This window comes from Camelina sativa, chromosome 10 (assembly GCF_030686135.1).
Source record: "Camelina sativa cultivar CO46 ecotype springtype chromosome 10, ASM3068613v1".
NCBI lineage: Eukaryota > Viridiplantae > Streptophyta > Magnoliopsida > Brassicales > Brassicaceae > Camelina > Camelina sativa.
The window spans coordinates 6,820,055-6,845,757 of record NC_141889.1 but is presented as its reverse complement, the minus strand read 5'-3'; the positions used below and the strand labels follow the sequence as shown (position 1 = coordinate 6,845,757).

Here is a 25,703-nt window from a genome sequence, read left to right as displayed (position 1 = left end):
GTGTTTAATTCAGAATTTAGTTAAATTTTTAGCAACTAGTATTTGGTTTGTGAAAGTATAATAAGTAAAGATCAGATCTAGTATGGAACCAGTCTGATACGATTCCAGTTATGGTTTTTACACAATTGTAAATAGGTCGGCAAAAGTTATCTGGAATAGGAAAACAATGAAGCAAGGATCGCAATACAAAACTTGTAAAAAATGTTACTGTCTGATAGCAACCACGAAAGATTTTTAAAAAGATTCAAGAGTTAGGGAGAAAAGATTCAATCTTTGGCAGCTACAACACCATTCATATATCCCCCATCAGGGAAGTTTTATTGAACATTAACCAGTTCGACTTCAAACGACAGCCAAGCGTTAGGAGGAATCTGGGGACCAGCACCTTTCGTACCATACCTGTAAGCCAGAAATTAGTGTTTTCATCCGATTATATGTCAAACATAACATCACAATCACAAAGGAAGAAAAAAGAAGAAGATAAATTCAAAATGATTTACCCCATTGATGGAGGAATTGTAAGCCTTCTTTTGTCACCAACACGCATGCCTGTGAAATTCAAAACATGTGATCAAAACGACATGATTTTACAGTTGAACAGAGTGAAAAAAAACAAGTAAGAAATTAGGTTACCATTAACGCCAACATCCCATCCCTTAATGACTTGTCCAACACCTGCGTGTTACAACAAACACATTAGCATCAAGTACCAGTCACACAACCAATTTCCAAAGCTCTTATTTTTGAATCCAGTTATAAACACAAACCTAGACGGAACTTAAAAGGTGATTTTCCAATGTTGGAATCGAAAATCTTCCCGTTCTTTTGAAGCTTTCCAATATAGCGGACAAAAACCTGCACTCAGAGACAATAGAATGAGCTCCAAAATTTTTTGAAAACACACAAAGACAAATGGGTAGACTTCACCACTAATTAGTGGTTTGGGTGCTCTTAGGGGCAGCACTTCCCTATCTAATGTGGATAGGGGTTATAGTTTGCTCACTTCATATCCGATGCCAATTCTCTAAATACCCACATTCTTATCACACTACCATGTTGTTGCATAATCTATATATGACATTGCAGCAATCATCTAATATCATGTATGCAAATGTCTGACTATAAGTGTGCATACCTGTTTTCCAGGATCAGCTCTCTTGCCGTTTGGCTTGCCCATGCTCAACTCTTCAATTTTGAGCCCATTTGGGTGTGTCCGTACTTGAGAAGACTTGGAGTCCACTTGGGTTTGCTTCTCAGCACTACTAGAAATGGTGTTATTCTCCGTAGTAGCTTCCTGACTTGAGTTCTTTTTCTTCTTCTTGTTTTTCTTCTCAGCAGATTTAGTTGGGGTCTGGGAGCTTTCACCCCTGCAATAATACCATAAGGAGCACAGAAATTTGTTAGTTGAGAAAAGGTTTGAAAGAATCGTTGTAGATTCATAAAGCCTTCTTTGCGTGGATCCTAATCATTTAAATATCTACTTACTGAGAAACTTGGCTTGTTTCCTGCTTTTTGAGCACATTTCCAGTCTGAACTTGTTCATCAGCCTCTGAGGCATTTTCCCCTTTCTTCTTTTCTTTCTGATTTTTCTTCTTTTTGCTCTTGCTTCCACTGAAACAGATTTTGAAACAATTTCATATCCCCACCATATTTTTTCTAATAAAAAATATGTTCACAATATCTTTAGAGTGAGCAGAGATCAAAGAGGAAAGTACCTTTCTAGGCCACCATCTTGCTCAGCAGCCTTGGCCTTCCTTTTCTTGTTGCTACCTTGTTCTTCATTATCTAAGTCCATCTTCTCACCCAACTTATTCTCTGGTTCAGATGCTTCTCCTTTGGGAATAGGTAAACCGTCTTCGTCCTCATCTTCGCTTTCCAGAACTGGAACATGGGCAGTCTCAATGGGGACGATTTGTTTCTTTGCATTCTCAGCTTCGCTAGCTTGACTCTTCTTGGTTCGTTTTGTCTTGCTATCTTTCGCATGTTTCTCTTCATCTTCAATCTCCTCAATTACAACTAGCAAAGAAATTATTAAGAGTTATATCAACAGCACAAGGACAGATCATATGTAAATATGACTATTAAACACAAATGTAGAAGCGGATCTGCACCCTGGAGCTACCCAGTTCAAGTTTACAGATATACGATTGAAAAGCTAAATCCTCTTATTGAAACCTTGTAGCTATAAGACAAGAGTGACGATTCAAGCAAAAAAAAGAAGCTAAACGAGAAGTACTAAGATACTATTCATATCTGATAAGCATCTCTGTAAGAAAAAGTACCTCCACTCTTTGGGGCAGAGGCATTCCGATACATTTCAAGATTAGTATCAAGGAAGTCTTCAAATTGATCCAACTGATCCTCTTCACTATCATATTCACATGAATAGTCCGACTCAGATTCACCGATTTCAACACCATCTCTAATACTGTCGCAATGAAAACTTTAACATTCTAGACAGATGAATGGAACAAATATTTAAAAACAAGAAAGAATCAGTTTGCTAAGGAAGCTAGAAACAATAAAAAAGGATACGAAACATCATCTTCATCCTCCTCATAATCATCTTGATCGTCATCCTCATCATAATACTCCAAGAATCCAGACAGGTGGATACTTCTGTCACCAGTCACAGAGAACTCGATAGGCTCATCATCATCGTTAAACTCGAGATTCAGAGGGCAGCATTCAATCTTGTTTGGCAAAAGTGAGCACAAGAAAACAGGAGCCTTGTCTCCAATGGAACACTGAATCACACTCTTCTCTCTGCCAAAACCAGAGCCTAGTGTTGCCTGAATAATAAAATAGCAAAAAAAAACATACACACATACATATCAACAACACTTTCAGACTCTCACAACTAAGACTACACAAAGATACAAAATTAGTTCCAACCTTAACGATTTAAAAGGTACAAAGAACAAGATTAGAGTACCTGTGTGACGTGAATCTTTCCTTGTTCGTTTTTGGGATTATAAGGCTGAGGTTTCCCAGGTTTCACTTCAAGTCCTGCATATATGTTAAGAGCACATAATCAGAACCCAAGAACCGTATTGTAGGCGAAAATCTCAAAATCAAATCAAAGAACACACTGAGAAGAGAGAAACTAACCCCAGAAACCCATTTTTAGCTAGACGACGATGAACTCCTAGGAATCGAAGCGGCAACTGTGTTATGAAGAAGACTAAAACCCTAATCGAAGGTTTTGTGCAGGCGAGAGCCTTTATAATATCGAGAGATTTAATTTAAGCGGTTTCCAGATATTTCGACGCTTTTACCCAAACGCGCAATCATCTTTGGGCCTTCACAAACCTTAAAGATCCATTCAAGCCCATCACTGGTCTCAAAAAGATACTTTATATTTTTGGACAAAACGATAAATATTGAAAAATACTATAATTTTGGGTTTATTAACACTTCCACTATTAAATAGTTTTAAGTCCAATTTAGAGATTCGGTGAAATGAAAGAAACTATAAATATAATAATAATAATTTTCAATTTTACATTTTACAACAAGACTTTTTTGAAAGAATTCAATTTCTTAACCAAAACGCAACAAATAACCCTATGACACTAGAATGACATGATGCTTATCTTGTCAATATCTGAAGGGGTAGTGTGCAAATGGGTACGAGTGTCCTTTTTCTTCTGCGTTTTGTTGTACTCTTTAACCAAGTTAGGTCAAGTGTTTGTATCAAACCAAGTATTTCTTGAGAAGCAGCTAATTGTTATGATCTCCGTCTTCCTCGTAGTTGAACGGTAACGGGACAGTTTTGAACGCTCTATATCTCCCAACGTTGTTCAAATGCTCATTCTCCAGCCTAATCAAAAACAAAAACATTTAATTTTAATTCTGTGTAGATGTAGATCCACCGAAACACGTTTTCTCAGTGTTTGAAGCTTACCTGAAGAAGCTCCAGATACCTCTGCGTATGATCTCAAGGCAAGCCAGAAGCGCCACCATTGTTTCTCTATGCAAGAAAGAGAATTTCAGATTCAAAACTGTTTGCAGCCACACTAGCCTCAACAAAACATTCAGGACCTGCCAAGTACATGAAGCTACACTCTTCACAAATAATGTAAAGAGAGGAAAAACAAAAACAGAGGATATTGTTGTTTGCTCTCACCATTGCAGCATAGTACACGGTTTTGTGAGGAACAAGAAGCTTGTCTCTCAAGAAACTGTTTTTACATCCTCTTTGAAGCAATCCCCAGTCAACTACAATGTCCCAGTAAGTTCCGTAAAACGTTGCAACTCCCGAGAATACCCAAGCTGTGATGTTCCATGTGGTTCCTCTGTTTAGAGTGTAAGCTGTTCTGAGACAAGCTGCGATGATGGTTAAGAGATACTTGATGGCATTGTACCCATGACACAGATCTTTTTCTTCTATTATCCTTCTAATGCACTGAAGAAGTCGTAACCAGTAAGGTATGACGGCAACGATGAAGTAGAATGTTGTGAATCCAATATTTGATGTGCAGGTGTTTCGTCGTCTGTGTCTGAAATCTCCAAATCCATAGTAACACATGTAGAACTCTAGACTCCTCAGTGCTTGAACCTGCATTTCTTATTTACATCAGAAGTCATCGATCAAAATTAAGTATGAAACGAGTTTTGGAGTATTTAATCTTCTCAAACCTGGCTTGTTAGTTGATCTGCCAAGAAAAAGTCCGGAAGATTCACCTGCAAGAATGGTAACATTTTATTTATTGTGTTTTGGTTCAGATGAGTGTATCAGAAGTTATTGTTGGTACCGTGTAAAATGGTGCAGCGATGCAGCGGAACAGGACTGCGAGGAAGAAGTATCGGCTGGACCGATACAAAATGTTTAAGGGGCAGAGAACAATAGCGATCACTAGCTGCAATGGTGCAGAGGAACCAAACTCAATATCAAACGCAATTAAGGATTAAGTTGTGAATTGTAATGAGAGAGATAGAGATAGAGAAGGAACTTACGACAAGAAGAAAGAGGGGAACAAGTTCAGTGACTGTTCTGTAGTCTTTTGTTTCTGCATCCATTTCCATGTCAAGGTTTACTAAGACAGCACACAAAGAAAGTGTACCAAGACCAAAGCTGAGAAGTAGAACATGTCTGTAACCAAGTTCAGTTCCTTGTTTGAATCCAAAGATGAAGGAGTAATTCACACGGTATCGCCTCCAGAAGTATATATTAGCAGCATACATGATCATGTGCAAAACTACAAACCCAAAGAACCTGCAAATGAAATGTATATATATATATCTTCTCAAGAATGTTACAGAGAGAAAGTGTTTTATTTGTATATATGGTCGTTTCACTGACCTGTAAAGAGGGAACATTGTTTCCATATAAGTTCTTTGTCCCAGTGTTCCCATGATATTACGTGCATGGGTGATCAAACCAAGAGCTACTATGAGGGATACACCACAGCCGAAGAAGAAGCCTAAAACAAAACAACACAAAAGAGAAAACAGAACAAAATTATGAATAACTCTTGAAAATATATGTCAAACAAAGATTGGATACTAGTATTTTTATATATACCGGTGGAAAACGTTATAAGATGACGCTCTTTGTTTATTTTTGGTCTTAAGAGGCTCATCCCCTGCCTCCGGTTTGAATTGGAGAAATGTTCAATGAAAATAGATTCACATCTTAGCAACTGAGTATGAACCTGCACATGTTTAAAGCTTCAAACTGAAGTTGCATTTTTTACGATTTTTATAGGTAGAAGAAGAATAAGTTGTATTTTTAAAAAGGTTAAATCTGCTTACCTCATCGGAGCTACTGAGGTAAGACCTATCCACCATCTCCATATACAGTTTCGCAGCATTTCTTTTGGCTATCTATAAGAGGAGAACATATCAACTCACCACTATATTAAACTAGAGTAAATGTCATTTAGAAAAAGCTTGTCAAACTTATGTAAAGTTAAGTACCTTATCATACTTCTTCATGATCTTGGAAACAGCGGAAGCGTTCAAGAAGCTGTAATTTTTAAGATGTCGAAGCTTCTGATAGAACTCAATGAACGCTATCTGAAGTCGCTTCTCGACTTCCTTGAGATTCTCTCTTGTGAATTTGAGCTCGTCCTGCTTATGGACCTTGAGGATGGTTTTTATGGCGGTCAGAGGAGTTATTTCTCGAGTCTTGTTCATCCTGATGCGCTCAAGAATACTCTCTTTTGATGTGTCATCATCGTTCCTCATAAGATCCGCTAATGCTACTCCTGAATAATCAAAACATAAAAGATTAATAAATTATAAATCTCCACAAGCCAAAAACTGAAATCAAAACAGGACGTGAGAATTGAAACTCACTTACTGTGTTCTCTAGACTTGGAAGATGATCCAGCCTCAGAAGCTAAGCCATTGATGTCTACTGAGACTGAATCAAAGACAGAAGGTTTCTTCTCATCCATAACTTTGTGTCTGAAAGCAATCAAAGCATCCATCTGTTTGTGCAAAGCCAGAGCCTCGTTCCTCGCTGTCTCCACTTTCAGCCTGTAAAAGTTGTTCACCTTGTTGAATTCTCGATCTAGGGTTCTAAAGAAGGTAACCTCAAAGTCTCCACCTGCTTCCCCGGCCTTCAAAAACGTAGTCTCGTATGTCGTCGTCGTCGTCGTCTCGAGCTCTTCTTCATCCCGTGTCACAGTGTTGACGACAATGTCGTGATTATCAAAGACCGAGGCGTCGCGGTTGTACCGTCTGGTTAGGTTGCGTGCGAAGGAAGGAGTGTTTTGGCTATTGGAATCTGAATTCTTCCGGGAAGCTTGGATGTCTTGAAGAATGGTTTTGAGGTGTGCGTAATCTATGTAAGCTTCTTGCCATTCTGGGATCATATGAGACACAAACTCCTTTCCAAATCTCATTCTTCGTTTTCTCTTCTTCACAACCTTCAGAACCTTTTTGTTTAATTCAATTGTCTCTTAGATGTCGAAGTGTGTACAGTCAGAATCTCAATTTAAGAATCTTTTCTGTCTTTGGAACAAAAATGGAAAAAAAGGATTCTCGAGTTTTTTACTTTTGGGTTTTGAGTGATGCTGAAAGGTTTGTTTAGAGAGGTAGACCAGGTCTTAAGTCTTAACTTAGCCAACAAATTACATGAATTTGTTTTCATCCACAATTAAACAATCAAAAGTCAAAACTCCCCAAAAAAATATTAATTATGATTTTATTTTGGTCTTGTTACATCATCACAAATGATATTAATTGATCTGATCTAACTAACTGTTAACACATATATAGATCCACAAAAGATAGCTCCATATGCACCATATTTATAATATATTCTCAGCGACACACTCAAGTTTACAAAACACTGGTTCTTCTACTTCCACCTTCAGAAACTTTATATTTGATATGTTTTAGACCAATAATCCACACTAAAAAAAATGCATTGTATGAAAAAAAAAAAAAAAAAGACATACATGATGTATTAATTAGGTGTATAGGTTGTAAATTTTTTAGAAAATTATGAAAAAAAAAAAGAAAAGATAACGCTTTAACTAACCATGCACGTTTCATTACTCATTAGTTCAGTAATTTTCCATTACCAATAAAAATGTTGCTATAACTAGAAGTTTGATTATAGTTCCATTAAAAAAATAAGGCTTGTTCTGTATTTCGATAGGACTCTCGAAATTTTTAGAATCAACCCTGCATGTGACATGTCAATGAGCTTACTAAATATGTTAGTCAAATGTCAATGTGCTAATTAAATACATGTATATATATGACATATCAACGTCCACTTGAGAATATAGAAACGAAGCTGCATACTATTTAGTTTTGGTCAATGAATGGCTCTAAGCGCGTAAAATTATATACTCGTAACCTTATCTCTTTTATGATCTTCTCTGGTTTGTCATCACCTAAAAACTAAGCGATGTATAATATCTTCTACATTAGTTGACAAACAAAATGGGAATCTCATCATAAATCGTGACCACAAAATGTATATTGTCGTCTATTATTGTGCATCAGCTTAGAAGCGCGCGTCCATTTTACTTATCTTTTAGGTGGGTAAATAAAATATGAGTACATGTCGGTTGTCGAAAAATAAGAACAAGTATACACAAATTTTAAAAAGTTTAATAACTAGTAACCGACTTTTGAATATTTTTGATTAAAAAATTATTCTTAAAAAAGAGTTATGAGCGAATTAAAAGGTTTTAAAAACTTTTGATACTAAACTTGTTTTCTAGCTTGGTTGACTTTTTCAACCGATGGACATAGTTTAAATATTTAAAAGGGGATTATGTACATAAACGTATATATTAAAAACAGCTGATTTAGCAAATTATTCAAATAATACCTGTGCTACTACTAGGAGTAGAAACTAGTAACTACATTAATAACTAGCTAAATCTATAATCCGTTCACAGACAGCACAGTAGAGTTTTCGTGAGTGACTATTTCTTCTTTCTTCCTTTTAAATTTGTATCAAAGAAGACCTAAAATATCAAAGTTTCAGAATGTTCTGAAATCAAATGTAAGGTTATTGTGTTGGCCTTAAATCACTATGCATATATACATATGTAAATATTTTACTATTCATTGTGGAGGCACTACTGACTACTGTTGTGATCGGGGTTTAAGCCTCAAGTTACTACTTGGATTAATGAGGGTACGTATGTACGTTTTGTGATTTGTGAAGGCCATTAATTTGGAAAATAAAATCATTTGCATGTATGATCAACAAAAAGAAAATAAAACTATGTATCATCACGAAACAAACTCATCGATGGTCGTTACCCAATAAGGCAATAACAATGAACAAAACTTGATCTGATATCACAAATTCGACATCTACACATGTGCTGTTGTTGACCTTCGAAACTACGTGCGTGCCGTCTCGATTGACAATATAAATCCGCTCACAAATGCACTCATCAAATATGTCATTCTTGGATAACTTAGTCGAATACATTTACGAATCAATTATCAAACCATAAAAAAGTCCAGCCCATCAAAAACAATCTTATAATATATTATGTTTAGTAAAAGCAATTTCGCATTTAGAGCGCAAGAGAAGTGTTAAGGTAAGAAAGAAGATGAACTAAATATATACAAATTGAAAATTTAGAATGTATTGAAATAAAAAATGGTAAACTATTGTAGTAACCCTAAACCATTTCGATGCTTGTGTACATATGTGTTTATATGAGGATCAATAAAGTATCGTAATATTAATATAGTAAAAATTTCCATTTTTCCTAGTTTATTCTCCTTAATGACTAAATGTAAAGTTTCCATTTTTGTTAGTTAATCGTTCTTTAGTGACCAAATGTAAAACCTAAAAAATTAATAGATGAGTTGTATTGGAAAATACATATACAGTATATAAGTATAGTTAGCAACTGTATGTAAAACGAAGAAGAAAACACGAGTAAAAAAAAAAAAAAGGAATCAGCAGATCTCATAAAATTTATCGCAATCCCCACCGGTGTATTAGTCATCATCATCATGTTAGGTTGTAGTATATGGTTTTTGCTGTCGCGCTGATCGATCAAAACTTGTGCCTAGTTTTGGCGACATCTAAAATTGAAGCTATTTTTCAAGTCATTTTTTTTTGTTTTTGTTTTTGTTTTTGTTTTTGTTATGATGAAATTGTATTAAGAAATGCAATGCTGCAATATTCATCAATAAATTAAGTTTTTTTTTTCTTATTTTGCTAGTTCATTATATTTTACGTTTATATATGATTACTCTTACTCGTTAGACGTTAGTAACACACAATAACGCGAAGAGAGAAATTTCTATTCACGAAGAACGATATCGCAAAAATTCGAAATCTACGCATGCGGTCGTCGTTGACCTTTTGGAGGTAACAACACGAAGGGTAGTATGGTAACTTAACATACGATCGCGTGGCTGTGTACGCGCCGTCTCGATCGCTTAGATCACAATTCATTCACACACAGACGGCATTAATGGCTCCGGAAGAAGAAAACAAATGATTAAAAATCGAATTCGTACTCCCATAATTATTTCCGGAGGGGAGATGATTAATTAATTAAAAACTTGGTTTTAAAAACTCTTAATTAATATAACTAACCTTTTTTGTTTAATTTTTCTTTTTTTGTTACTATTCTTCTTCACTGTTGTGGATTTCTTGTGAATCTTCTTCTTCTTCTTCTTCTTCTAAAGCGAGCTCGCTTCACGAACAAGACGAACAAGGAGGATCTTCAGATCATTTGCTCTTTTCTGGTGACTCGGTGTTTCAAGGTACCTTAGTTTCTCTTTTGTTCTTTGTTCGTTTTTGGATCTATTATCTCGTCGTGATGAAGATGAATCTTGTGAATAATCTGACGGCGGTGCATACGTAATGCTTTTTTGGGAGCTGAATCTGAGTTGGATTCACATTATCTTCTGGATTTTAGATTCCTGATTTGTGCAATTAGATGGAATGTTTCACAAAAGTTTCCTTTATTAGATTGATTTTAAATCTATTAAGATCGATGATTATATTTTGATTTGAATTACTTTTTCCAGATTTTCAGTGTCTTCGATCCTGAAGAAGAGGAGATCTAGTTGCGCTTAAGTTCAGTGGGAGGATTTTGCATGGTTACTGAAGAATACACATTTTTTTGTTTGAAGGAATGGTGATAGTAGTGACTTATCATCACCTATAGAGAGGCTCTGTTCTTTTTTTTTTTTTTGGTTGTTCTGGGTATCTTAAGGGGGTTTAGCCATGGCTTTTGGTTCTCCTAGGAATTCTATATTTGCCGCTGGGTTCCCTCGGAAGGTGTCTACTATTGCCATTGCCATAGGCGGATTGGCTTCGTTTTTTGTTTTCGGTTTGTTGCTTCGTCTTTCGTATCCAAACGGTTCTTCAGTCGGTGGCGTGTTTTATGGAATTGGGACTCCTGAACAAGTTGAAGTTCCTTTGATTTTGAGCAACCATACTGTAAAAGGCCTTCAGAAGAGTAGCGACATCATCAATGCTTTTGATAGCAATCCCACTCCTGATTCTAGCTCAGGCTCACCGGGTGACGTTAGCAAAAACTTGCCACCTCCAGATTTTGATGGTGGTAGGCAGGTGGAGAAACAACCTTTGACACAAGAAAAAGAGGATAAGGTTTCTTTGGATACAACTGAGAAGATTAATGTTCCGTCAGATGAAGGTGAAGCCAATGACACCAAGGCTGAAGAAACTCCAAGTTCATCATCATCTCCTCCACATGATGATGACTCCTCTGAAACTGCGTCACCAGAACCAGGTACACTAGATTTCATTAAGTAGCTTTTCGTGGAACATCTTGATTTATGGTAGCTTAATTTGATAGATACAGAAAACGAGTTAGGGAATGTTATACATTGAGTTTTGCATTTCTCTTGCAAAAGGCTGTGTGTTTGTGATAGTACTAAAGAAGTTCAGCGGTTTAACTCTTAGCTATAGGCTAGTGTATCTATTCTAGCCTAGGGCTGAATGTAGCCTATTAAGAGTTTTAAGTTGGTTAAGGAGCAGATAGTGAGGGCTGGGATTTGTAAAGGTGGCCTGAGCATATTGTTCTGGGAGTTGAACTTTCTAGGCTTTCTTAGGGCATTTGGTTGAGAGTTCTCTCTGTTTTGGTTAATTGGAGTAAGAAAAGCGGTTTCATAGCTTTGTTCTTGTCAGTTTTCCTTGCTTCTCAGGATTCTAGCTGTTCCACGTTTTATATAACTTTTATGAGTTTATGGCTTACTCAATTCTTTGATTGCTTGTAGAGTGTGATTTGTATCAAGGAAGTTGGTTTTATGACCCTGGAGGACCTCTGTACACGAACAACTCTTGCCCTGTCCTGACGCAGATGCAGAACTGCCAGGGCAATGGAAGACCTGACAAGGGATATGAGAATTGGAGATGGAAACCGTCTCAGTGTGACCTTCCTCGGTTTGATGCCAGGAAATTTCTTGAATTAATGAGACACAAGACACTAGCCTTTATTGGAGATTCAGTAGCTCGTAATCAGATGGAGTCCATGTTGTGCCTTCTTTGGCAGGCAAGTAATTCAAATATTGGTGAAAAAACCAATAGAAAAGTTCTTTTATGTTGCTTTATTCAGCTTCATGAAATTGTATATTATATAAACGTACGTAGGTTTCTGTTTTCAGGTTGAAACACCAGTCAATCGAGGGAGCCGAAAGATGCAGAGGTGGTATTTTAAGAAATCATCAGTAATGATTGCCCGTATATGGTCATCTTGGCTGGTCCATCAGTTCAACGAAAAATTCGATTATGCTCCTGAAGGTGTCACAAAACTAAAGCTGGATCTTCCTGATGAGCGCATAATGGAAGCTATCCCGAAATTTGACGTGGTTGTCCTCTCATCAGGGCACTGGTTTGCAAAGCAGTCTGTCTACATATTGAAAGACGAGATTGTGGGAGGCCAATTATGGTGGCCAGACAAATCAAAACCTATGAAAGTCAATAACGTGGATGCATTCGGAATATCAGTTGAAACAATCCTTAAGTCCATGGCCACACACCCGAACTACAGCGGTTTGACCATTGTGAGAACATTCTCACCTGATCACTACGAGGGTGGTGCTTGGAACACAGGTGGTTCATGCACCGGGAAAGAAGAACCCATCGTTTCGGGGAAACTAGTGAAAAACGGATTCACCGAGATAATGCACGAGAAGCAGGCGACGGGATATAACCAAGCCGTGGATAAAGTCGCAGATAACTTGAAGCCAAAATTAAAGCTGATGGATATTACAGAAGCATTTGGATATCGCCACGATGGTCATCCTGGTCCGTACAGGAACCCTGACCCGAACAAGATCACTAAAAGGGGACCAGATGGACGGCCTCCGCCTCAGGACTGCTTGCACTGGTGCATGCCAGGTCCAGTCGATACATGGAACGAAATGGTATTGGAACTCATAAGGAGAGACTTGGAAGGCAGGAAAAGGAAAAGCTCATCAACTTGACTTGGTTGGAAAACTCAAGGCTGAGAGAGCAAAATATTACACTACACGACTTATATACACTATGAATCTGATTCTTGATTACTACTGATAAACCGAATATTATAAAACTCACTTGTAGATTTGTTTGCCAGCCAGGGTGAGTTAGGATTAGGATTGTTTCAGATCATATTTGTTCCACTATACTTCTTGAGATTGAAAGTAATATCTTTTTTTTACTGAAATGGAGTTTGTTGTTATGAGTTGAGGTTATTATAGTCATACCAGTTGAAATGTTATAAGTTATGTAAAATTGAGGGATTGATTTGCAAAAACAGTTTTGGTCTGCAATAGTCGTCTATCTCTCTACCACTCTCACACCAAGAGAGGTGGAGGACCAAAGCTTTGATTCATCTTCAGAGTGAAAATGGCGTCGTACACGCTATCGTTTATCCCTTTGACGCTCTCTAATCCTCGGATCCTTGTTTCCAGACAAATTGGATCTTTCTCCTCTTCTTCTCGGATTCCGCTTACTTCTTCTCTGTTAGGTAAGAAGCTTTTGGTGACACAACCGTCGCGCCACAGCTTCGTCTCCAAGCACAGGTGCTTGACCTCTGCCAGCACAGTCTTAAACGTCCCAACTGCGTGAGTTTATTGATTTGATATTTTCTGGGTTTTTTGTTTTTTCTTTACACCACTGAAATTGGAAGCTTAGGGTTGTAATGTTGATTTTTTTTTTTTTTTACAGGCAACCAGAGAATGGTTCTTCGGATAAGATCCCAAGGTGAGTCTCATACGAATCCCAATTTTGTAATTTTTAAAGCTTCTTCTAGGTTTGAATTGTTTTGATGAGAGATTTATCCGTTTCGTTTTTAGATGGTCAGCGAGAGCTATAAAATCACTTGCAATGGGGGAATTGGAGGCTAGGAAGCTCAAGTATCCAAGCACTGGTACTGAAGCCATTCTCATGGGTATCTTAGTCGAAGGTTTGTGATTCCTGAGACTTGTATTTGCTTCAGTTTTGTGGTTTACGGCGTCGTCTAGTTTAGATTCTGGTTTCTTGGTTTTGATTTCATTATGTTGCCTTAGATATTTATGCTTTGTCATTTTTCAAAGTTTGCATTTAGTTTTGAGGAATATTGCTTCAGCCTAAGTGTGTGCTTCAGCTCATCTTAGCTTACTTAATCTAACATATGTTTAAGCGAGGGTTTCCAATGATTGGTTGTTCCTATGGGAAACGTTTTTGCATCTCTTCTTCTGATTCTTATTCATTAACAACGTAATACTCTTTATTCAGTTGTGGAATGACTTATATTGCTTGTTAGAGGAGAATTTGGGAATTTAATAGTCGAAAGTGAAAACAAGAAACTGAAAGTCTTACATTTTTGTTTTGAGAGAACTGTATAAGATAATGCTGGTAAAGATTTCTCTGTCTCACTTTGTAGCTTGTGCTTCAGTTCACGTTGTGAAGATTTCTCTGTCTCACTTTGTGCTTCAGTTCACCACCCGCTTGACTGATTCTGAGCATAGCTATTAAGTTTAGGCTCTGTTTGTTCCTATAAAACAAATCCATGTGGGATGAGATTTTTGCTACTATCTTTTTGTTACTTAACCACAAAAAAAAAACTGAAACATTATGTTCAGTCGTGGAATGCTTATGCTGTTTCTTGTTGAAAAACAAGCAAGGGGAATTGAATTGGGTAGAATCATCAGAAATAGACCTTTACATTTCCACAGCTCTTAGTTCTGTTATTCAAAAGGCAGTTATGGTGATGTTTTTCACATTATGTGATGTACTGACGTTTATTAACCTTGTTATAGTCTTTTTTTTTCATTTCAGGCACTAGCACAGTTGCTAAGTTCCTGAGGGGGAATGGAGTCACACTTTTTAAGGTGCGAGATGAGACAATAAGCCTGCTAGGTAAATCAGACATGTACTTTTTCAGCCCAGAGCATCCTCCTCTAACTGAGCCAGCTCAAAAGGCCATTGCCTGGGCCATTGATGAGAAGAATAAATCTGGTGTGCATAAACAACACCTTAATATTTGTCTGATCCTCGTTGTTTCCCATCCATTATATTGTATATCTAACTGAAACTGTTTGTTCGTAGCTGTGGATGGTGAATTAACCACGGCATACTTGCTTCTGGGGATTTGGTCTCAAAAGGATTCAGCAGCCCGCCAGATTTTGGAGAAGCTCGGGTTCAACGAAGATAAAGCCAAAGAAGTTGAGAAATCGGTAAGTTTCAAAACCCTTGAATCCAACAGGATAGAAAAGCTTTCTCAAAGTCACAACTGTTCGAGTGTTTTGTTGGCTGCAGATGAATGAAGATGTCGATTTGAGCTTCAAGAAACAAGGTCAATAGTGATGAGGTTTATTATATCAATCAGCAAATATTCTGTAACTGTATATGGAGTAGCAAAAGCAACTCTTTGATTAAAGACTCGGCAAAAGACCACTCTCTAGAAGGAATCACTTTTATCGAGCTAAGACATTTTGCAGGCCTTCTTTAGCATCAACTTTCAATACTTGTTTGTGGTTAGTTTCATTTAGCTTTTTTTGTATTATCACAATATACAAACTCTGGAATAGTGCTTTGATTCTCGGATGGGTTTATGTTACTAAAAGGGATCAACATGCAGAATTCCACATCTGTCGAGTGATGATTGACTCCTTGTTGTCTTTCTATTTATGCTGTGCATTCTGTTTTTTCTTGAGCTGAACTGAAATTAAATTATAAGTTGTATTTGTTTATTAATTTCTTTTGTTCTGTCTAGTATTTAAGATTGTATAATTAAGATTGTATAATTGTCTTTGATTGTTAATTTTGGGATTTAACATGCGGTATACCACAAGACAATAAATTATTACATAATATTAATTTAATCAACTTAATAAGATACTAGATATTCACCCGCGGTAGACCGCGAAGCTATTTTTTAATAAAAAATAAAATGCTATTTGTTTAGTAGATTAACTATATTAATAACTGATATTTAATTTGTATTTTTTAAAATGTACAACCTTACAAATACAAATATATATTAGTTAGTGTAGAAAGTATTTTGTTTGAGGTTTATTGTTTTATATTATAGGAACTATAACATACAATTAAATATTGTGTGTTTATAGAATCAATTCATATTTTTTTGTCAAATTAGAAATTAAATATTAATAAAATTAATTATAAATTAATACTTAATGTTAAAGGGAGTGATTCCTATTGTTTTGGAAATTTTATTAGGATGATAAATCTTGTTTTGCAAAATCAAAACTTACTATTAATTACTTAAATGAAAAACAAATTAAATAATTAATGTCAATGGCATGCTTGTAAATAGGTATGAATTTCAAAATTTATTTGTTAAATGTTTCCAAAAATGTATATATAGATGTCTATTATTCTAATATTAATAGTTAACCAAATAATGAAATTATGTTTTACCTGTATAGCACATAGTTAATGATATTTTAATTTTTTTAAAGTCTAATTTTTTTTAAGATAAAGAACTAGAGTAAACAAAATAAAAATTTATAAATTTGAATTAAAGTATGACTCTGAACCATTGCCTTATATTTCCAAGCAATGTGGGACGTTGTATACACATTTTTTTAATTTATCGATTGAGTAATATATGTCAGTTTAAAAATTTTAAATCACATCATATGGAGAGAAAATTACAAGTATTATTATTAAGTAAATGTATTATATAATAATTTAAATATAACATCAAATGGAATTAAGTGGTTTCTATAGCAGTCATTGTTATTCCTCTCATCATTCTTCTGAACTCAACCTTATTCCGTGAAGAAGAAACAAACAGATAACCTTATTCGTCTAAGCTCAAAAGGTCATGATATACATGGAGCGCATTTTAAATTGGTCAAGAGGTTAATTTTGATGGTCGGGGAGAGCTATCACTTACAATGGGGAGAATTGGAGGCTAGGAAGCTCAAGTATCCAGGACAGGAGGGACCGAAGGCATTCTCATTGGTCAATTTAGTTGAAGGCCAGGAAGCTCAAGCTCAAGTATCCTCCTCTAACTGCAATGGCCAGGGGCATTGATGAGAAGAAAAAACTGGTGTGCATATACAACACACTCTTTAATATTTTTTTCGATCCTTGTTTCTCATCCATTATAGCAGATTAATGAAGATGCAGATTTGAGCTTCAAGAAAAAAGGTCACTAGCTGATGAGTTTTATATCAATCAGCGAAGTTTATGTATGATTATTGACACTCTGTTATCTTAGGCTGAAGTTTTCCTGTTAACTAAAAACTGTTTTAGCTGCCACGCGTGTTATCTCTTCGATTTTTGTATTTCAAATAGTATTATTATTGCTTTTAGAGCATCATCATAGGAGAACAGTTTTAGGTGTTTTTAAAGTAAAAATATTATGAAAATAATGTAATATCACTAGTTTAGATCTTTTGTTAAGAAATTAGTTATTGGGAGAAAATGTTTAAGATCATAAGATTTAATAATATAATATTCTTAAACATATTACAATTATAAAAACTTATAAATTAATATTTAAATTGCATATTTATATAAAAGCAATTGTATACTTATAAATTAATATAATATTCTTAAACATATTACAATTATAAAAACTTATAAATTAATATTTAAATTGCATACTTATATAAAAGCAATTATATACTTATAAATTAATATAATATTTTAAACATATTACAATTATAAAAACTTATAAATTAACATTTAAATTGCATACTTATTTAAATTGCATACTTATATAAATGAAATATTTTCTTTTTTTTTTCCAAAAAATCTCGCCCAATCACGTGAAGCCACGTCGAATAAGAACTGGACTTAAATGAGTTCTTATTTAAGATCAAAAAAATAGTTCTAAGCCCACTATTCATTATTTTTCTAATTTTTTTTTGCTTAGAGTGTAACACCAAGGTGACACCAAGGGTGTTCTCCCTATAAATGATGGCCTTATCGATCGGAAGACCATGCAACGTCCTATCATAGTTTTAGTCTATGCCCTAAATTTTTATTTGACCTTTTAAATTTTTAAAATTGGCTTCCTCGTGTTTGGATCTCTCTGCGTCTTTTTAGCTAAAACTATTATTCGTAAAAAAGAATTAAAACAACATCAAAATCATAGCCAATGAATCAAAAGATCCACGACTTTTTTTTAACTCTGTAGAAAATAACACTAAAACCTTTGCAACTTGTCAGCTGTGCTCAAAGGCAACTGTGTGGCTAAGGCGACCCGTCCAGATTGTTTGTAATCAAAGGGACAAGAATGCTCCTCCGGATACCGATGTGACCCGCAAAACATGTGTCCGCATCTGCACTTGAATCCCAACACTCCGACCTTCCTCTTACATATACCACACCTTCGTTTTCCGACCGGTTCTTCTGCAGCGACGGGACTACTCGTAGGAGGAGTCTCTAGTTCGAATCTTAAAGGCGCGGCGGCCGACTGTTCGAGAACACTCTGTTTGTAACAGAGAGAGCATAGATTGTTTTTCTCTCGGTTGCCGTAGTATCCACAGCCTCCGGCGCATAACAATGCTTCTGTTTCGTTCGCAGTCATCATCTTTTTAAAACTCTTCCTTCTTCTTCTTCAACGTCTTGCCGCTAGCTAGTTGTTTATTATGAGAGACGATTCAGAGATTTGGTTTGTGTGTGTGTGTTATCTTAAATTTTTATATATAGATGAAGGTTATTGTTTCTACATTATTCTGGAATTGTCTAGTGCAATTAAGTTTCCTTTTTGTACTAACGTTTTCTTGTTTTAAATTCGTGATTTATATCCCTTTCCTTTTATAAAAAGGGATAAGTTACATTAGAAAACGTTTTGGTGATATTTCATAATAAGGAAATTCCAAAGACGTGTTTTATCTTCAAATAAGTTAGTCATAAAATTCCAATAAAGACAAATGTTGACCACTGAATCTGAATGTAATCTAGACAGCAGCAGCTTCGTGGTAGTTTCTTTCTAAGAAGAAGAAGTCGGTCCGTTTTATCAAATACAATAATATACGTTGCGTGCCGTTTTCACTAATGGTGTTAAGTAATTAAGTAAAAAACAAAGTAATACCTGATTAGATTAGACAATTCCACATGGTGATCTTTGATTACATCCACGGCCTTCCCCACTCTACCGCACGTGAATACACACACACACACACACATATGAACGCGTCAATACACCACATACATACACGTTACTAATTAAACTATTTAATGTCTAACAATAAAGCCACGCAAACAACAGTCTAGCATTTAAATCAATCTTTCACGTGTGACTAAACCCGGTTCGGTTTCTCTATCCGGGTTATGTTTTCATCTATGGCTCCCTTCGTCTGAATTTGAAAATTTTGAGTTTCTTTAAAACATTGTAAAGAAATGAAAAAGTAATAAAATGTTGTTTCATTTATTCTTTCTATGTTTCTTGTTTTATATAGAAAAAGAATAACAGGTTTTGGATTTTTGTTTATGTTTGGAACTTTGGATTAGCAGCATCCGGTTTAATATTCGGTTTTTATTAACCAATCAAAATTTACACGTAAACACATGATGTAATGAATTTAATAATAATTAAATCATCAAATTAGATTTAGAAAATTTCCATATTCGCTAAAAAAGCTCAAACCTTTCTGAGCTTTTTCCGATTTAGTCTGAAAAGTGAGAAATTCACAACAACAAAAGCAACGATTTTTATCAGTTTTGTCCTCTGCTCTGTTTTATGGTTCAGCTTTGGTTTACTTTAAATCCCTATGCCGTCACGTTCATTCTTGGCGCCGACTCCGGCTCCAGCTCCGGCGGCTCTATCCACATCGCAGGATAAGACAACTCGAATATTATCCGGAGCCGGCGCCGGTTTCTCTATCTTCATAGCTCTCTCCGTCTGTTTCTGCAAGTTCAGCCGGAAACGTTCATCATCATCACCTCCGCCGGCGGAAAACGTTTCCTCTTCCACTCGGAAACCGCCGCCACGTGAGTTTTCCTATTCGGCTCTCCGTCGCGCAACCGGCTCTTTCTCGCCGGCGAATAAGCTAGGTCAAGGCGGATTCGGCGTTGTTTTCCGAGGAACTATCTCCGGCGGCGAGAATGTAGCCGTCAAGGTAATGGATTCAGGATCTCTCCAAGGAGAAGGCGAGTTTCAGAACGAGTTGTTCTTCGCCTCCAAGCTTGACTCGCCTCACGTTGTCCCTGTCCTGGGCTTCTCACACGATCGAAAACGACGACGTTTGCTTCTTGTGTACAAGCTCATGGCCAATGGTAATCTCCAGGACGCTCTGCTTCACCGGAGATGCCCTGAGCTTATGGATTGGAATCTGAGGTTTCTGGTTGCTGTTAACATTGCGGAAGGGATTGAGCATCTTCATAGCCTTGAACCACCTGTTATTCATGGTGATATTAAGCCTAGCAATGTTTTGTTAGATCATCTCTTCTCCGCCAAGATCGCTGATTTTGGTTTGGCTAGGTTGAAACCAGAGCAGGTTGAGATCAGTGTAGCGCCGGAGCGTGATGGTGATGGGTCTATGGTTGAAGAAGTGGAGAGTGTTGTAACTACTGTGACTGGTTTTGAAGATTTTAACTTTGGGTTGGTTGATCAGTCGCCGGAAAGTGTTGTTGCTAAGGTTCCAGGGTCGGTGAGTGGTTCGCCTGAGACGACTGTTTCTCCTGAAATGGGGGAGAAAACAGATGAGGATGGTGGTGGTAGTGTTGTGATAAAGAAAGGTAAAGAGGTTGAGAGCAAAGAGTGGTGGTGGAAGCAGGAGGGTAATGTTGAAAGAGGGAAAGTGAAAGAGTATGTGATGCAATGGATTGGTTCTGAGGTTAAGAAGGAGAGACCTAGCAGTATGGATTGGATTGAGGCGTCAAGTAAGAAACTTGAGAAGAAGACTAGCAAGAGACTTGATTGGTGGCTTTCACTGGAGGAAGAGGATGAGAAGAAGAAGAAGACAAAGAAGAAGCGGAGGATGGTTAGAGAGTGGTGGAAAGATGAGTATCGTAGAGAACTCTCTAAGAAGAAGAAGAAGAAGAAGAATACGTTGGAATCTGAATTTTGTAGTGATGATGGGAGTAGTAGTGTGAGTCAATGGAGGCGTGGTAGTGGTAGTAGCATAGATTGGTGGTTAGATGGGTTAAGTGGTGAAAGGTGGTCGAGAGGACGAGGAAATAGCCATGACTCGGTGAGCGGTGAGATGGCAAAGAGCTGCGGAGTTAGTAGCACGCCGAGCATGAGAGGAACCGTGTGTTATGCAGCGCCTGAGTACTGTAACTTAGATAACAACGTGTCTGAGAAATGTGATGTTTATAGCTATGGTGTTCTGTTGTTGGTTCTGATTTCCGGGAGGCGTCCGTTGGAGATGACCGGATCCGCTAGTGAGATCCAACGGGCAAACCTCATGTCTTGGGCGAGGAAGCTGGCGAGAAGAGGGAAACTTGTTGATCTTGTGGACCAAAAGTTGCAAAATTTGGATCAAGAACAAGCAGTGTTGTGCATAAAAGTTGCCTTGCTTTGTCTGCAAAGATTTCCGGTTTCACGACCGTCGATGAAAGAGGTTGTGGGGATGCTTAAAGGAGAAGTAAGTTTGCCGGAGTTGCCTACTGAGTTCTCACCATCGCCACCTTTGAAAACGACGAGGAAGCAGCACCGTTGATTAACTTAGGAATCACTTTGGTGACTGTTTAAATGTGTTGATGAGTGTACACGGTTAGTTTTAGGAACTTTGATTTTAAGTTAACAATACTTTCCAACTTCTGCCAAGTTAAGTAGTCTGTTTTTTTTCTTCATCATGCTCATTGACATTGATTGATTCATAGTTATCTAATTTTGTTAACGTCATTTACTTCTTCAAATGGGCTTTCTCCGGGATAGGATTATCAGAGCTGAAAAGGCTAGTAATAAATACTTCTTCCAGCTCCAAAACGTTATCAACAAAATCATTAAAGGTCACCAAGGATTACCGTTTACACAATTTCTATGGGCCCAAGAGTACTAAAGAGTCTATACCAAATTGGGTCACGTGAGGAGCCGACTGTTTGTGTTTGATATATCCATGTACATGGCCCATACTGAGCCATCTTCATTTTTATTGTTTTTTAAACCATCAAGATTTCTTGATATTTTCTTCTATATTCCTATTTATTTTAATTTGATTGGGTGAATCCAAAATTTGGGACAGCTTGGCTCATGAATACTAAGATATATATGCTTTTTACATGTATCAGATTCATTTGGAAGTTGAAACTCAATTAAAAAAAACTTGCATACATATATTGATTATACTACTCGTAGTAGGATATTTATAATCCTTTTAGGATTAAGAAGTCTTCCCTAACTTGTCCAGTTGTCCCAAAAGAAAATTAATATTCTGGATAATTTTCTTATTGTTATTGTTTAGAAAACAAAACTAAAAATAGTAATTTTACTATGCATCAGTACATTAGAAGAAAAAAGTAACAACTTCAACTAAGATAAAAATGTAACGGCGTTATATCAATCATAGACTGATAGACATAATAGTAATGTATGTTTTGGGTTTTATTTCACTTTTTTTTTTTCATTCATTTGCAATTACAGTTGAGAAATACTAGAAACAATTAATGAACAATATCATTTTGTTTTAGCATCGCCAAAAAAACAAATAGCTAGTTAATAAATTCTTATCAAATAGCTACTACTTTATATTATGTCACTCCATAATTTAAAGTGATCTCTTCAAATACTTTTGGGAACACGGTCCAGCATATGGCCTCAGCGGCCTATACTAGATTTATAAATAAATACTATATGGTATTGGTTACCTATGTCAGATAATAATTGATAGCAGATCGTACAATTGATATGTATAGTTGTACTATATTATAAGAAATTAAAGTATAGTAAGAAATGGAATGTTGAAGGGAACCTATAGGCATCGATTAAAGAGAAAAGAAGTAAATAATGAAGCAGAAAGACGTCATTGCTTACCCCTTTCAAAACTATCTTTACATCTTTATCTGATACGTCTACCAACTAACGTATTTTCCCCCTTATTTAAATATTATAAACCAAAACCCTTTTACTATCTTTGTTCCGATTTCGCTATTATTCAACTTTATAACAAATCCCTGACTAGACCTGATCCCAGAGCACAAGATAGATTCTCTTGTCTCACATCATCATCATCATCATCATCATCATCATAATGTATCATTATCATTACGAGAAACATCTTTGTAAATAATAACTAAAATAAAGACAAGTAGAGGTATTCAATGAACGATCTTCCGGAGAAGAGAAGAAGACCTAGTAAAAAGCTGATAGTTAGTAGTGATCAAAACATGAAGAAGATAGTACACAAAGAAATTGAGAAACAAAGGAGACTAGAAATGGCTTCTCTTTACGCATCTCTCCGCTCTCTTCTCCCTCTTGAGTTCATCCAGGTCAAAAAACCTAATTTTATTCTTGCTTTTGATTCTTCACTCTACAGATCTACAAAATTAGTATCTGAAAACATACTTTGTGGCTTCGTTGGAGCTGTTCTTTGTCAAAAAAGATTCACTAGAGCTTTAACACTCCAATATCCTAAAATTAACCTGTGTTTCTCGTTTTCTTGATTTGGTTCTGTAGGGAAAGCGTTCGACGTCAGATCAAGTGAACGGAGCAGTGAATTACATAAAGTATTTGCAGAGGAATGTCAAGGACATGAGTTCAAAACGAGATGACCTCATGTTACTGTCTGGACGAAGCTTTGGGAGTTGTAATGAACAAGGCTGGAATGTGATTTCGAAATGTCGTGATTCGTCCGTGTTTGGTAGGCCTAGAAATCGTGTTTAGCGTTCTCCAAACGCCAAGTGCTTCGTGAACGCGGTCTCTGCGTTCTTGGCTGTATCTCCTCCAATGTAGATGATAGACTCATTCACGCTTTACAGTCTGAGGTACAATATCTCGAGCTAAGTAACTTTGCAGCAACAGAAACATACACTAGCTAATTAGTAAATGTAAGAATATAAATTTATATTGAGCTTAATATGTGAAGTTATTTTGCATTAATGTTTGCAGGTCAACGTACGATCTGGCTTTAATCGACTTAGCAGACCTTAAGGTTGCACTTACCCTAATGAAGTAAACGGTCTTGCAGTAAAAAAAACCATGTAAATATAGATGGTTTCTTAGTATTACTTGTCCTATGTATTTCTCTACTTTTAAAGAATTTGAGAGTAAGAAAATATTCACCCTATAGTATACTATGATTAGTCTATAAGAGAACATTCTTATCTTACGTACAGGAAAAGGTACGCTGTCGAATTAAGATATAAGAGATTAATCGTGGACTTTGATAAGTATGCATAGAATTATGTTATAACTTTAAACAGGATAAGTCTTATTGGAAATATGTTATTACTGCTGCTTTGAGTACGTAGCATTACAACTAAATGACAATAGTATTTCGAACCAAAATTCAAAATAAATATAAGCCTTCCAAAAAAAAAAAAAAAATGCATATATATAATTAGGGTTCAAACAATCAAAAGTTTGGTGTTCCGGTAAAAGATGAAATTCCTTTCCCCCGGAAAGTTGCGCTAGTAAACGGGAGTGTGAACTGATCGAGTTTATAATTGTTTACCCAAATTATTTATATGCAGAGAGTCTATTCAAAACATAGAAAGAAAATAATAATAATAATAATAATAATAATAATAATAATAATAATAATAATAATAATAATAGGGAACTGATCATATTAATATTATATGTCGTTATATATATATATATTAAATCTAGAACTGTTGACTTTTCTTTTAGACTTTGGTAAACAATTTCAGCTAAAATGAGTGATCAACTTTGTTCAGCCTTTGAGGTTTGGTCGGAATTAGCTAAGTAGGGTCTAGCTATTATGTTACACATGGCGAAGTGAAAACTGTTTTGGTGTTTCTGTTTTCTTTTGAAAACTCACTCACAATTGTCTACTGAATTATATAGATAGTTTTGTAATATATTAGAAATCAATTATTGCATATATGTATAGCTTGATCGAAGTTTTCTTTTGTTAACTCAGAAAGTAAAGATATGTTAAGGGGTCCGAAACTAATCTTTATGGGGAAGGATATCCCACGGATAGAGTTTTCCAGGTATGCAAATGGGCCGAAAGCAATGAGCTCATACCCATATGGTCGAATGGATAAAGCTGAGTAATTCTGCGCTTGAGAAGAATCGATCTCTGGTCTAGACCAACATGACGACTCTTACACCAAGACTACAACCACTAGCTTACCACCTCGTGGTTCAGATAGCCGAAGTTTGGAGTTATTCTTTATATATATATTTCTATATTATTTTTCTGAACCCACACGGGTTTTTTTCCAAACATTTATATAATTTAGAATTTATCAAAGCTATATGGTATATTTCTATTTTTTAAATTGTGTCATTTAAAAAAAATTATGATCCTCTGTCGATATAATGTCTAGAAATATTGTAATATTTTTTTCTTCCCAACAACAACAATCCATTACGAAGTAACTATTTAAAAGCATACAATCATTTAAAAGAGGGATATATAGTTGTATTTACACCACATCATTAAGGTACTTTAACTTCAAACACCATATTTTATTTCATCCGAAAAAACTTACAAACCAACGAGAAAAATAAAAAGAAATAATTGGATTGTTACTGTACAAATTGCGGCTTGTGTTTGCAACCGTCCAATATAAAAAAAAGTCTAAAGAGATGGTCTCTAGTTTACACTTTACAGTGTACTCAATATTCCTACAATCCATTTGTGTATGATTCCGAATACTTTAACTTTGCGTAATCCTTAATTTCTGACAACCATCGATTTGACGG

General features: G+C 36.0%; 5 protein-coding genes and 2 pseudogenes across 7 annotated transcripts; 4 read left to right on the top strand and 3 right to left on the bottom strand.

The window, feature by feature from the left end:
* Nucleotides 1-132: 132 nt before the first annotated feature.
* Nucleotides 133-3,251, bottom strand: LOC104717733 (peptidyl-prolyl cis-trans isomerase FKBP53). The gene is made up of 11 exons (XM_010435351.3): nt 3,112-3,251; nt 2,936-3,009; nt 2,536-2,792; nt 2,283-2,422; nt 1,716-2,016; nt 1,486-1,611; nt 1,136-1,367; nt 768-855; nt 634-675; nt 501-549; nt 133-399 (listed from the first exon to the last, which is right to left on the bottom strand). The coding sequence occupies exons 1-11, from the start codon at nt 3,122-3,124 to the stop codon at nt 318-320; spliced, it is 1,404 nt and encodes a 467-aa protein (XP_010433653.2). The 5' UTR covers nt 3,125-3,251; the 3' UTR covers nt 133-317.
* A 207-nt stretch (nt 3,252-3,458) lies between these two features.
* Nucleotides 3,459-7,036, bottom strand: LOC104717731 (phosphate transporter PHO1 homolog 4). 2 transcript variants are annotated; one of them, XM_010435348.2, is made up of 11 exons: nt 6,308-7,036; nt 5,923-6,212; nt 5,758-5,829; nt 5,528-5,657; nt 5,306-5,426; nt 4,960-5,218; nt 4,758-4,862; nt 4,642-4,686; nt 4,130-4,561; nt 3,908-4,044; nt 3,459-3,823 (listed from the first exon to the last, which is right to left on the bottom strand). In XM_010435348.2, exons 1-11 carry the CDS (start codon nt 6,852-6,854, stop codon nt 3,724-3,726), a joined length of 2,238 nt encoding a protein of 745 aa, XP_010433650.1. In that variant the 5' UTR covers nt 6,855-7,036; the 3' UTR covers nt 3,459-3,723. The 2 variants fall into 2 exon arrangements, with proteins under 2 accessions (XP_010433650.1, XP_087326898.1); XM_087470772.1 differs by having other exon boundaries at nt 6,304-6,968.
* Nucleotides 7,037-9,714: 2,678 nt separating this feature from the next.
* Nucleotides 9,715-13,124, top strand: LOC104717730 (protein trichome birefringence-like 18). The gene is made up of 4 exons (XM_087468993.1): nt 9,715-10,212; nt 10,480-11,207; nt 11,695-11,969; nt 12,082-13,124. The coding sequence occupies exons 2-4, from the start codon at nt 10,679-10,681 to the stop codon at nt 12,901-12,903; spliced, it is 1,626 nt and encodes a 541-aa protein (XP_087325119.1). The 5' UTR covers nt 9,715-10,212; nt 10,480-10,678; the 3' UTR covers nt 12,904-13,124.
* Nucleotides 13,125-13,184: 60 nt separating this feature from the next.
* Nucleotides 13,185-15,637, top strand: LOC104720123 (ATP-dependent Clp protease ATP-binding subunit CLPT1, chloroplastic). Its single transcript, XM_087468994.1, has 6 exons — nt 13,185-13,524; nt 13,628-13,663; nt 13,756-13,865; nt 14,720-14,899; nt 14,990-15,117; nt 15,200-15,637. The coding sequence occupies exons 1-6, from the start codon at nt 13,307-13,309 to the stop codon at nt 15,242-15,244; spliced, it is 717 nt and encodes a 238-aa protein (XP_087325120.1). The 5' UTR covers nt 13,185-13,306; the 3' UTR covers nt 15,245-15,637.
* Nucleotides 15,638-17,958: 2,321 nt separating this feature from the next.
* On the bottom strand, nt 17,959-18,609 carry LOC104717729 (zinc finger A20 and AN1 domain-containing stress-associated protein 10 pseudogene; annotated as a pseudogene).
* A 540-nt stretch (nt 18,610-19,149) lies between these two features.
* LOC104717727 (receptor-like serine/threonine-protein kinase At4g25390) lies at nt 19,150-21,713 on the top strand. Its single transcript, XM_010435345.3, has one exon. It carries the CDS (start codon nt 19,636-19,638, stop codon nt 21,526-21,528), a length of 1,893 nt encoding a protein of 630 aa, XP_010433647.2. The 5' UTR covers nt 19,150-19,635; the 3' UTR covers nt 21,529-21,713.
* A 1,244-nt stretch (nt 21,714-22,957) lies between these two features.
* Nucleotides 22,958-24,093, top strand: LOC104717726 (transcription factor bHLH118-like; annotated as a pseudogene). The gene is made up of 3 exons (XR_015568166.1): nt 22,958-23,296; nt 23,484-23,795; nt 23,924-24,093. The product of XR_015568166.1 is annotated as a transcription factor bHLH118-like (transcript).
* Nucleotides 24,094-25,703: the final 1,610 nt, after the last annotated feature.